The following is a 13,344-nucleotide window of genomic DNA, read 5'->3' on the forward strand; positions in this document are numbered from 1 at the left end:
CCCCCCCCCCCCCCCCCCACCATGAGAGAAGCACAAAAGAAAGCGTTCCCTTGGAGGAAGGAAGACGCAATTTCCATTTTGCTGGTGTATACCCTTTCCATGAGTACCACAATGTCAGGGAGGGTGAGCAGCAGGTGGTGGGAGAGAAGAGAGATATGAAAGAACCACCTGGAGAGTGAAAAGCTGAGGCTACCAGAGAAGCACAGTAAGGATGACTAATAAGGACTTTCCTGGTGGCGCAATGGCTAAGAATCCGCCTGCCAATACGGGTTCGAGCCCTGGTCCGGGAAGATCCCACGTGCCGCAGAGCAGCTAAGCCCGTGCACCACAACTACTGAAGCCCTTGTGCCTAGAGCCCGTGCTCCGCGACAAGAGTCGCCACCGCAATGAGAAGCCCGTGCACCACAACGAAGAGTAGCCCCCGCTCACCACAACTAGAGAAAGCCTGTGCTCAGCAACAAAGACCCAATGCAGCCAAAAACAAATAAATGAATAAGTAAATTTATTAAAAAAAAAAAAGAATGACTAATAAGGTTTTGGGTCTCAGATTTAAGATTATGAATTTAAAGTGAAATTTAATCTTCCCTATTTTGTGGGTTTACTCTGGCACTGCGATGCTACTTACACAGACGCACACAAAAGGCAGAGTTGACTTGACCTGGACTGGAAAGGGCATTGAGGGTCTGAGGAATTAAAGCTGGATGTGAAGGGGAAGTAGGTTGAGACCGAATTAAAAAGTGCTAGGAATTGTCAGTTCCCAAGAAATACTTACTTCTGAGAGTTTTTCTTTGCACAAAGGACAATGTGGGGCATGGTCCAGGCAGCGCTCGAGGCATTTTAGGCAAAACGTGTGTCCACAGGGCGTAGTGACAGGCTCAAAGAGCAACCTGGAGAAAACATCTGGGTTTTCAGCAAGAAATGTCCAGAAGACGTTTTCAAATAACCTTTTTATAAGAATTCTAGAAATCACTTATATCCATTTTCCACTTATAACTTCCTTAATCTTATTTTCAGAAAATAAATCAATTGTTATTGAGATATACGTAATCTCTCTAACAATAAAAAGCCCGTTATGTTTAGGATACAAAATTCAGAAAGGCTGAATTCTTCACAGTTGCGTAGATTCTCTGTCATCCTTCCTCATACAAAGGGCACACTCAAAATCAGCCACATCTATCAGGAGCTCTGCACTTTCTCCTACGTTAGAGCTCACGTTCCTTTGGGGTGAGGAATCAGCCTCTGAAAAAGTTAAATGCTATAATTAACACTTGCACATCTGGGTAAGAGCATGTGATAACTGTATTTCCTCTGGATAAACTATGTTACACCAATGTAACAAACCATGCTGGATGGGATTAGCAGTACAGCTGTCCCTCCGTATCCCCGTGGGGACTGGCTCCAGGATCCCCACAGATACCAAGACCCCTGACGCTGCAGTACCTTATGTAAAATGGTGTGGTATTTGCATATAACCTAAGCACATCTTCCCACGTACAGGCATCGCCCAGAGATATTGCAGGGTCAGTTCCAGTACACTGAAATCAAGTAAATATTGCAATAAACTGCATCTCACAAATTTTTTTTTTGGTTTCTCAGTGCATATAAAAGTTATGTTTATGCTATACTGTAGTCCATTAAGTGTGCAACAGCATTATGTCTAAAAAAATGTACATGTGTTAATTGAAAATAATTTACCGCCAAATGTGCTAACCATCTTCTGACAACACAGGTTTGCCACAAACCTTCAATTTGTTAAAAAAAAAAAAATCAGCAAAGCACAATAAAATGAGGTGTGCCTGTACATTAAATCATCTCTAGGTTACTTATAATAATATATGTAAATGCTATGTATTGATAAATCATTCCTACACAGGGCAAAAGAAAGTTTTGCTTTTGGCACTTTCTGGAATTATTTTTTTTCTGAATATTTTTGATCCATGGTTGGTTGAATCCGCAGATACTGAGGGCTGACTGTATACAGCCATAATTTATCTGTAAAGCATGAATAAAAGTGAAAGTTATACCTAAATTTTCTCTGCTATTTTTGACTATGAAGTCCTTGTACGGGTAAACATTTAAACTGTGCTACAATCTGGAAAGTGATATGTTCATTTCATTATCAATTTTAAACCACCTATATAAAATTTTTCTAAAGTATATGAGTATCAGCCAACATTCTATCACTCTAGGGTCACACACTCAGTGACAAAATAGCCTTACTGGGCTTCCCTGGTGGCGCAGTGGTTGGGAGTCCACCTGCCGATGCAGGGGACACGGGTTCGTGCCCCGGTCTGGGAAGAACCCACATGCCGCGGAGCGGCTGGGCCCGTGAGCCATGGCCGCTGAGCCTGTGCGTCTGGAGCCTGTGCTCCGCAGCGGGAGAGGCCACAGCAGTGAGAGGCCCACGTACTGCAAAAAAAAAAAAAAAAAGGTAGCCTTACTGACCTTTCTTGGGAATTTTTCCAGGACCGTTCACATCGTGCGCATCCTCCAAATCATTCGGAAACTGTCTCTTTTAACCAGTGCTCAGCGCCGCTGGAAGAAAACTTTCTAACACTTCCTTATCCTCCTCACAGTGTAGGCCCAGTATAAAATATAACACCGGAGAATTGGTATTTCTAAACACATCCTGTTTCTCAGATGGATTCTGGTTAAGTAGGAAAAAAGAATCCTGAATATTAAAGAAATCACAGCGTCAGAGAAAAAAAAAAAATCATGCAGTAGCCTTTCTTAGAAATCTCTGGAGAAAAAGAGAGCATATACTCTTCCTTCATAATTGGTTTCATCTATTAACTTCTAAGGTGAACTTTACACTTTTCATGGTAAAATATAAGGATAATTTCTTCCGGAAACAGATCAACTGAACACCAATCTTCATATATTCAAACCATCCCTCTGCTCTCTTCTCTCCAAGACAAAATAATATCAAGTCTCCTGAGGTTGTGGGTTGTTTGGAGATGTTCTAAAAGTTTCTTTCAATCTTCATTGATTTTCATTACTTCCATCAAATTCCATTAAAAGTGTCAATTCTCAGGCTGGGAAGCCAGAACTGGTCTTAAGACGTGCTTGTAGCTAACGTAATGCAACCGTCTGAGTAACTTGTAAATGTTCAAAATTACATAAAGCTTCATCAAGATAATATTGACAAACACGTGCACTTCCCACCTTAGAACTCCCTGCACTGCCACCTCCCTCCACAGGAGGCTGGCTGTTTATGTAGTTCTGACACTGCGCCGTTAATCTTGTGTTCAACATTTTGCTTTGGACGGAAGATGTTAAATTCTGAGGCACGTTTTCTGAAGCACGGAAAAACACCTCACACATTACCTGTAAAATCGCCAAGACGAAAAATATATATTTTAAGACAGTTTTGAAAAATACATCCCATACCTGAAAGACTCAGAGGAAACTCTGAGGCCAAACAGGCCTAAAACACTGACAAGAATAATTACCCTATTCCAACTGCCAACGTTTTAAAATTCAAGTGTTTCTGAAACCACAGTCAACATCTTAAGCATTTTAGCCCCCAGTTCCTGTCCATCTTACTCTTACCAATTACAAAATGTGAGCATTACAGTCTCTTTCAGTTTGGTCCTTACACACCTGCTACAGAAAATCTCCCCTAAATGTCTCAGGGATAAGAGAGAAACGTGGGGTGTATCGGTTGCAGGGGGTCCCAGACTGAACCTGAGCTGTGATGACCCACAGCTCAGGATGAAGATAGTTCTAGAGGGCTGCTTAATTTACAAGAGAACCAGAAGAGTCAACCAGTAAGAACTTTAAAGGAAGAGAAGGTGAAGGGACACAGTTCTGGTTCACCAGCTTTTGGTGGTGGTGGGAAGTGCCGGCCAGTCCCTCGATGGTCCTGCCAAACCTCATGGACTCAGCTGAATCCAAGGACTTAAGAGCATAGAGGATTCACTGAAACCTCAATGAAGATGCACCCACTGCGCTGCAGGTGACAGATGAGCGCACCAGAACCCACGACCTCTGCGGCAGTGAGGGTCAGCACCCCAGCAGGGACAGAAGTGTCCTCAGGGGGTCAGCAGAGCTGCAGGAGGCTGCCAGGGAGGGTACCACATCTCACGGGCATCAGGAGGCTGGCACTGTTTGGCGCCGTCTGTGACAGAAGATACCTAGCACCCATAAAACGCTGGAGGAAAAACATCTTGTCTGTATGCAAAAGCACCAGACAGGCAAGAATCCACAAGACCTGAATCCTGGTCCTGGGACCTTCCTGAATCTGCTTAATCTCGCTGAGCTCAGGCTGAACTTCTCATGATGCTGTTGTAAGGATCAGTTGGGGTAACGTATGTTTTACGATTCTTGTGAAAGTTGCAGGTGAGACAAAGCAGGCAGGAATCGTTAAAATTAGCCAAGCTCAAGATTCAATATTATTTTGACAAGTTGAAACCGGGATCAAAACCAATGAGTGACAACTTAACAGGATTAACAAAGACCAGTCAACTACACAAGGACAGGATAAAAAATATTGCTAGAAAGTTCTCATTTAAAAAAAAAATCTGGCTATTCTGGCTAATTACCGTTCTAATAGAAGCCAACAGTGTGATGGTAGGATAAAAATAAACTCCCAGTGAACACAGGGAAGATAAAAGCTCACCACCTGCAGCCACTGGATGTAGGGGCTAAAGTTCAGGGTATACAGCAAGGCAGCCAGAGGAGGAAACCTGACAACCCTGTTCTATGGGAAGAGGATGTTAAGTTCAAAGTACTAGTTAAGGTGAAGATGACAGCTCTTCTCTAATATCTAAGGGGGTTTAAATTAAGGAGGAAAAACTTTTCTCTTGCTCCAGAGACTAAAACTCAACTGTAGAGTGGAAATTACAGGGTAAGTGTACCGTACAAGTTGAAAATAAACAGTGTTAAAATATGGAAACGTTGATGTAAAAGCAAGGACTCCTTGTCATCGGAAATGCTAAGACGGTGTACCTACCGTACAGGCTTTTTTATAGGGCAGGTCCCTACATCAAGTGTGACTCGATGACCTCCAATAAGACTGGGTTAAAGATGTGCATAAAAGAGCAGGTGTTTCTGCTCCATGTTGGTGAAGCTTTGCTGAAAATTTCAAGTCAACCTATGTAGCTGAATTGATAACTTTTGCATATATCATGATGTCTCTTACAGGGCTTCTGCACAAACTACAGTCCTTGAATTACAAACTCTAGGATAAATCATTTTGCCGCCCCAGCTGCACACATCTACCCTGCCTCACTAACACGTGTCATTATTTCAGCAGAACTGAGGTATGTGTACACTGTCTCATGAAACATGCTGCATTATCGAATGCATGAACTCATCATTATCACTGTGTTTTAAATCACACTGTCATGAATATTCAGAACTACATTTCTTATTCATTTTACGTGTACAGCAGCTACTCAGCATGGACACAAAGGCTGAAAATAAGACTTCAAGGAGAAAGTCATTGAAAGGAAATCACACCTTCTGCACTTCTTTCTTCACTGAGTTACATTCAGGATTTAAAGCAAGGCAGTAGAGAAACTCCTTACTTCTTCCCAGTCCGGAAAGAGCCAGAGCTTTCACGTGATGTCCCTGGATTCATCCAAAGATATACATTTGAAAAAACAGTGTGATGATATACTTGTGTACAAACACCCCTGAAATCAAAAAAATCACTGGAACTGTTTTATTTGCACATTAAGTAGAATAAACACAAGCCCACCGAGGTTGGCTCTAGCTCTGCCTTCGAAACTGGGCAAAACTAATGTCACACAAGTGCAACACACAATCAGAACACAGGAGTCCATACCTGGGATGTGAGCCCAAAGCAGTCCCAAGGGACATGCTAAGAGAGAACTGACTGTCTACCACCCTTCACTCACCCAGTAATCACAGGTCACTACCATGTTCCTGTCTTCAAGGAGCAAACAGTCTTGTGGGAGCACACAGACAGGACAGACATAACTAACACAAAGTGTAATATACAAAGTTCCACAATGCAAATGAACAAAATGCAATACGGGTCAATATTTTCCAACAGCATTTTGTTTTTGCTTTATGGATGCAATGCGGCAACGAAGACCCAATGCAGCCAAAAATAAAAATAAATTGATTTAAGAAAAGAGAGGGCATACTTGTGTTGCTCCTGACCACAGAGAAAAGGCTTTTAACTTTTCACCACTGAACATGATTTTGGCTATGAGCTTGTCATATATAGCCTTTATTATGCTGAGGTTCATTCCTTCTGTACTTAATTTGTTAAGAGTTTATATCATAAGAGGGGGCTGAATTTTGTCAGATGCCTTTTCTGCATCTATTAAGATGACCAGGGCTTCCCTGGTGGCGCAGTGGTTGAGAGTCCGCCTGCCGATGCAGGGGACACGGGTTCGTGCCCTGGTCTGGGAAGATCCCACGTGCCGCGGAGCGGCTGGGCCCGTGAGCCATGGCCACTGAGCCTGCGTGTCTGGAGCCCGTGCTCCGCAACGGGAGAGGCCACAACAGTGAGAGGCCCGCATACCGCAAAAAAAAAAAAAAAAAAAAAAAAAAAAGATGACCCTATAATTTTTATCCTCCATTCTATTAATGTGGGGTATCACACTGACTGATCTGCGTATGTTGAACCATCCTTGCATCCTAAGGATAAATCCCACTTGATCACGTTGTAGTGATCCTTCAGTGCGCTCTTTACTTTGGTTTGCTGGTATTGTATTGAGAATTTGTGCATCTACGTTCATTAGAGATAATTGGCCTATACTTTCCTTCTCTTGCAATGGCCTTGTCTAGCTTCAGTATCAGGGTAATGCTAATCTCATAAAACGACCTTGGAAGTGTTCCATCCTCCTCAATTTTTGGAAGAGTTTGGTAAGGACTGGCATTAATTCTTCTTTAAATGATTGATAGAATCCCTCAGTGAAGCCACCTGGGTCTGGGATTGTCTGTTCTGGGAGATTTTCCATTACTGGTTCAATCCCCTTGATTGTTATTGGTCTGTCCAGATTTTCTAATTACTTCTTGATTCAAGACTTGGTAGGCTGTAAGTTTCTAGGAATTTACCTATTGCTTCTAAATTACCTAATTTGTTGGTTTATAAATGTTCAAAGTAGTCACTTTGAACCTTTGTAGTGGTATCAAATGTCTTCTCTTTTACTCATCATTTTATTTATTTGAGTCATCTCTTTCTTCCCTAGTCTAGCTAAGGGTTTGTCAATTTTAACTTTTCAAGAAACCAAATCTTAGTCTTGTTCATCTTTTATGTTGTCTTTCTCATCTCAATTTCATTTATTCCTGCTCTAATCTTTTTTACTCTCTTCTGCTAACTTAGTTTGTTCTTCAGGTTCTTGAGATTTAAGGTTGTTGTTTTTTTTAATTTTTTAAAGCATTAGTATCTTTATTTATTTATTTATTTATATATATATTTTTGGCTGTGTTGGGTCTTTGTTGCTGCATGCAGGCTTTCTCTAGTTGAGTGAGCGGGGGCTACTCTTCATTGCGGTGGCTTCTCTTGTTGAGGAGCATGGGCTCTACGCATGAGGGTTTCAGTAGTTGTGGCACGCAGGCTCAGTAGTTGTGGCTCTCAGGCTCTAGAGCGCAGGCTCAGTAGTCATGGCGCGTGGGCTTAGTTGCTCTATGGAATGTGGGATCTTCCTGGACAAGGGCTCGAACCCGTGTCCCTTGCATTGGCAGGCGGATTCTTGACCACTGCGCCACCAAGGAAAGTCCCTGAGATTGTTTATTTTAGATCTTACTTTTTTCTTAATGTAAAAGTTTATTGCTAAAACTTCCTTGTTAGAACTGCTTTTGCTGCATCCCATACATTTTGGTATGCTGTGCTTCCACTTTGGTTCGTCTCTGGATATTTTTTTATTTTCCTTTTGATTTCATCTTTGACTCAGTGGTTGTTCACAAGCCTGTTATTTAATTTCTATGTATTTGTGACTTTTCTAGCTTTCCTCCTATTATGTATTTCTAGTTTCATACCATTGTGTCTGGAAAAGATATTGGATAAAATTCCAATCATCTAAAAATTATTAAGACTTGCTTTGTGACCTAGCATATGATCTATCATGGAGAATGTTGTGTGCCCTTGAAAACATATATTTTGCTGCTGTTTGATGGAATATTCTGTATATGTCTATTAGACTCATTTGATCCAGTAGTCCATTATTCCTTATTCAAGTTCAAGTCCATTATTTCCTTACTGATTTTCCATCTGCATGACCTGGCTTCAGTGGATCATCTAAACTCACCTTCACCTAAAGTTGGCTGTGAGGGCACCAACTGGGTAGGGGTGCATAGGCACCATCTCCATGCAGATCTGCCAGCTGAGTTCAACACTGGCAATGACCGTGGGGACACTCAGCAGCCGAGACCGCCAGCATCCCATGGGTATCTGCAATGGCAGTGGCAGCTAGGGCTGCTGGGGTCCTCCTCTTCTTTTCTATGTGTGTGGGGGGATGTTCCAGCTGAGGGGATCCCTCTGTGGTACCAGGCCTGAGGCACTTGCATTCAGAGCAGCAGCAGAGCAGATGTCACGAGCTCAGTGGCAGGCAGAACTACCATGGCCCCTGTGGCCTGGGACACAGGCTCACTTGCTGTGATGATGGAGTCAGTATTTGAGGTGCAAGTGTGTGTACATCACCCATGGAACCGGGGTCTGGGTCTCCCTGCAGTGATTTGTATTTAAGGGGGTCAAGAGGGGGCAAGATGCAGCAGCAGCAAAGCCCAGGGATAACAGGGCACAGAGGTGTCCCAATTGAGGAAGAAGGGATGGAGCACAGAGCAACAGCTGCACAGTCTGGTGACAGAGTCAAAGTCCCAACTGAGGACCCAGGGGGCGGGGCACAGAGCAGCAGCTTCATGGTCCTGTGATGGCAGAGTAGCAGATGTATAGACCCTAACTCACTTAGGCCCTAGGGGGAAGGGCACAGCACAGAGGTAGCTCTGATTCCCACAGGTGGTGAGGCCCTGTGGCACCCTAATCCTCATGAGTGGGGCACAGCAGCAACCTGGGTTCCTGAAAGCAGGTCTCACCACAGTGAGAGCTCCAGCACTGGGAAGGAGACCCTGGGGAAGGACCCTGGGCAGCTCCATCATCTGGGTTCAGGATTGGTGAAGACTGTAAACATCCTTGGAAGCAAAGGCTGCAGAGGTCCATGGTGGTGACAAGGATTGCTGAGGTCCTCCTGTTCTCCTTTCCCCATGGGGTGAAATCCCTCTGAGGGTATATTTCTACAGACTTTTAAGTCTGTATCTTTGCATTTAAAATTGGTTAAAATTGGTAGACACCATGTAGTTAGTTGGTTCTTGCTTTGGTCTATTTGTGGTGCACTTCATCACTTCCTTTACATTTGAGTTACAATTTACTGTTTTCCTTCAGACTTGAAAAATTCCTTTAGCATTTCTTGTAGTACACATCTGCTGGCAACAAAGACATGTTTCCTAAAAATGTCTTTATTTCAGCTTCATTTTAAAGATACATTTTTACTGGATATAGACTTTTGGTTGAAAGGTTTCTTCTTTTGGCACTTTGAATATGCTATTCCAATGTTAGCTGGCTTCCACAGTTTCTGATGATATGTCATTAATAATCTTATTATTTTCCTGTATGTCGTTTTTCTCACTTCATGTCATTTTTCTCTTGGTGCTTTCAAGAATTTCTTTTTATCTTTGGATTACTGAGTGGCAGTCATTATGATGTGTCAGGGAGTGTATTTATTTGTATTTATTTTGCTTTGGGGTCATTAAGCTTCTTAGATCTGAAATTAATATATTCTATTAAATTTGGAAAGCTTTCAGCCCTTATTTCTTCAAATTTTTTTCTGCCATTTTCTAGCTTCTCCTTCTGGGATTCCAATTACACATATATTGTACCATATGTTTCTAAGATTCATTTTTCTTTAAACTTTTTTGTTTCTGTTCTTTGGATTGTGTAATTTCTATCACTCTAGCCTCAGTTTCACAGACTATTTTGCCGTGTGTAATGTGCTATTGAGTTTATATAGCTATCTTTTATTTCAGCATTTGTATTTTTCAGCTCTAGTATTTCCATTTTTTTATAGTTTCAATTTCCCCCTTGGGACTGTCTATTAATTCCAAGACACCACACTTTCCTTCAATTCTTTGGACATAATTTCATTTAATTCTCTAAACTTACTTATAATAGCTGCTTTGAAGTCTTTCTCTGCTAAATGCAACTTCCGGGCCCACAGGAAGACAGTTTTTATTGACTATCTTTTATCCTGAGTAAAAGTCAACAATTCCTCTTTCTTTGCATGTCTAGTATTTTTGGTTAACACTGGACATTTTACATAACATGTTGTATCAACTCTGCATTTTGTTGTATTCTTCTGAGGATTACCGGGCTTTGTTTTAGTAGGCAGTTAACTTTCCTGGATTCGGCTGCATCAACTTATCATTTGCTGGGTTATATTTCTGAATATGGGCAAATCATTTGCTAGTACTGGCCCATCTCTATTTGCACCAAAAGCTTGGACTCAATATCAGCCATGGCTGCTTGCTTGAAAGGATGGTTTTGCTTGGGTAAAACACCTGCTGCACCAGCCCCAACTGAAGCTTCCATCTCATCTTAACCACAGTTGGCCAACTTATCCTCCCTTCAGTCCTCTGAATTCACCTTCCAATGGCACTTCCTTTAGTTGCAATGGTAACCTGGAAATAAACTTTTGTCCTTTACTATCTTTAAGTGATTATCAAGGTTGCACTTCTGCTGGAGCTGTTCTTCACTAGACATATATCAAGAACTGAGATTCACAGATTTACAATAAACCCTGAAAATAAAACCCAAATCCCAAAGGCTAGAGATCCATTTGCTGCCTCCCTGACATGTAACTTTGTAGTAATTAAGTCTGTCTTTTGTCAGAGACACACTGCCAGGTTGTTAGCACAAAGATCAATACCGTGGAGAAGAATCTAGCTTCAAAGGGCAACGTAGGTCTACTGTCAATCAGAAATACTAGACTTGTAATTCACAGCCCTTAAGGCTCAATCACTACGGACAGGAATTACCTCAGAAGAATAAAAGATCAAGGGATCAGAGAAAAAGTATCAGAAATACGAGTAGGAAATGTATTTAGTGAAGCAAACAAGCAACAAAATAAATTTCCGGGCTTGGTCCAACAAACGTTGGCTTCCCATTCTTGGACTCATCCCCACACCCATCTTAATACTCAATCTAATACGAAAACATTTTTTTAAAGGATGACTGGTTGGATGAATGGACGGATGGAAGGAAGAAAGGAAGAGCAAGCTACATCCATCCTGTCTATTAACCTGGGTTAATGTTTCTTCAGTGTTTCTAAAACAAAGATGATTAAAAAGCAATATAGCAGGAGAAAAAAATATTTTTATTAGATAATAGAGAATGCTATAGGCATTAATCTCATCACAAGTTCTTTAAAATGTCTTAAGGGCTTTAAAATTCAAAAATTCAGGAAAAAAGTTACAACTTTTATTCTTTGGCTCCTTAAAGACCTCAAGGACAACTTAAGCTACTGTTATTAGGTTAGCAAACCTTATTTCGTGTCACTAGAGGAAGTAATATCAGACCTTTCCAACCAAGACACAGAGATTAAAATTATTACAAAATAAATACATACAAAACATTCACCCTTTTACTAACACCATTTATAGGCACCATGCATATTAGGGCCCAACTGCTAATCACTATTATTATGATTATAATAATAATATAGTATGTTCCTACTTAAACTGTAATTTTAAACATTTCCTCTTTATTCACCAATTCATAAAATTCTATTAGTTTGTTTATATATTTGTTCAGTGCCTAAGGCATATTATTCAGCTAATCATCTACTAATAGTAATCTAAATTAGTGTTTCCTATCCAAATCCAGTTGGAAACTTGGTCTTTTAAACTGAATTGGTTTATTATGAAGTGGATTGCTACACTTAGACTATCTACCATTTGAGGGAAATGTACTCTGTCCGTAGGTACTAATCACAATGATCTTACTTTATTCTTCAGAAAATCCCATACACAGGTAACTATGTTCAATATCCTGTGACAAACCATAATGGAAAAGAATATGAAAAAGAATGTATATACGTGTAACTGAATCACTTTGCTGGATGGCAGAAATGACCACAACACTGTAAATCAACTACACTTCAATAGAATTTTTAAAAATCCCATAAATTTACATTTATTATCTCCAAAGCCAACCTATACAAATACCTTAGGCAGGAGAGGTTCATTCTGACAAACTGCACTGGCGTCCTGCAGAGCCTGTTCATAGCTCTTCATGGATAAATACAATTCTGCTCGCAGCAGCAATAACGAATTATCACCAGGAGCTGAAAGGCATGAGGAATGGAAATAAATAAAACTGACTTCAGTTTTTAAAAATGATCTTTAAGTCATTAAAAATATTAAATCAGAAAACAAACATAAAGGTAAACTAAATAATACCTCCTCTAATCATGTGTAGAGTTTCATAGTTTGATAAGTATATTTTACATAGCTTTTCTCAGGAAATCAGAAAGAGAACGAGTGAGGTTTCAAAATGCACCAGCAAAAACAGACTGCTACACACACACTAGCTACAACATAATCTCTATTGAGTAGAGGCTGAATCATCTTAATGGTATAACTAGTTATTTAAAAAGAAAAGATTTAGAATAATTTTCTTGAAAGTACACAAGGAAATTCACGCTTAAAAACAGAAAAGTAAAACATCATTTGTTTTTCTATGCAACTGAGCGGGTGCAGATTCGTACCCATAATATGTTCAGGTAAGTGGGAAAAAAGGGCAAACAAATCTTCCTTTTCCCTGGATTCTTCAAACGGAAGAGATCCTGAGGATTACAGTACTCATATGCTACTAAGGACCTAAGTACAGCTTACAGAGAAGCTAACGGTGCTCTCGCTACGAAGTGATGACAGTGTATGAAGTTGTTGATTAGGCAGGGTACCGTGGAAACGTGATAAAGCCGGAGCTCAGGAAAGCAGAACCATCATGGCCACGTTTTTAGGCCGCTGGACAGAGTTCACTCTACCCATACTCACTGTAGTCTTTGAAATAGGGCTGAAGTGTGCATTTTAGTTCATCAATAAAATTCTGGGCGCCTAAAATGTGTTCTCATCTCTCCACTTAAGACGCATTTTTGGCCTGCTCCAAACCCTTGATCTTGACCTTTTTCTCAATCTAACCACTTGGTACTTTCCAAAGGCTACCACATCTCCTCTTTGTTTATAGAGTTAACTGGTCAAAGGTGCAGGCAAGGCATGGGGAGCAGGTATTAATTATGTCATTGCTACAAATGTATAATATAGAGAAGGTATGACAAGGAAAAAAGTGGGAAAAGGGAAAAGTAACAGCAGGAA

General features: G+C 40.9%; 1 protein-coding gene across 1 annotated transcript in view; it reads right to left on the minus strand.

Moving 5' to 3' along the window:
• LONRF2 (LON peptidase N-terminal domain and ring finger 2) overlaps window positions 1-13,344 on the minus strand; it is a 43,117-nt gene that overhangs the window by 10,195 nt on the left and 19,578 nt on the right. The window contains 5 exon segments of the mRNA XM_007468347.1: window positions 773-900; window positions 2,446-2,647; window positions 3,166-3,327; window positions 5,464-5,574; window positions 12,196-12,314. Coding sequence (XP_007468409.1) covers window positions 773-900; window positions 2,446-2,647; window positions 3,166-3,327; window positions 5,464-5,574; window positions 12,196-12,314 — 722 coding nt within the window.

Source organism: Lipotes vexillifer, unplaced genomic scaffold (assembly GCF_000442215.2).
Source record: "Lipotes vexillifer unplaced genomic scaffold, Lipotes_vexillifer_v1.1 scaffold177, whole genome shotgun sequence".
NCBI lineage: Eukaryota > Metazoa > Chordata > Mammalia > Artiodactyla > Lipotidae > Lipotes > Lipotes vexillifer.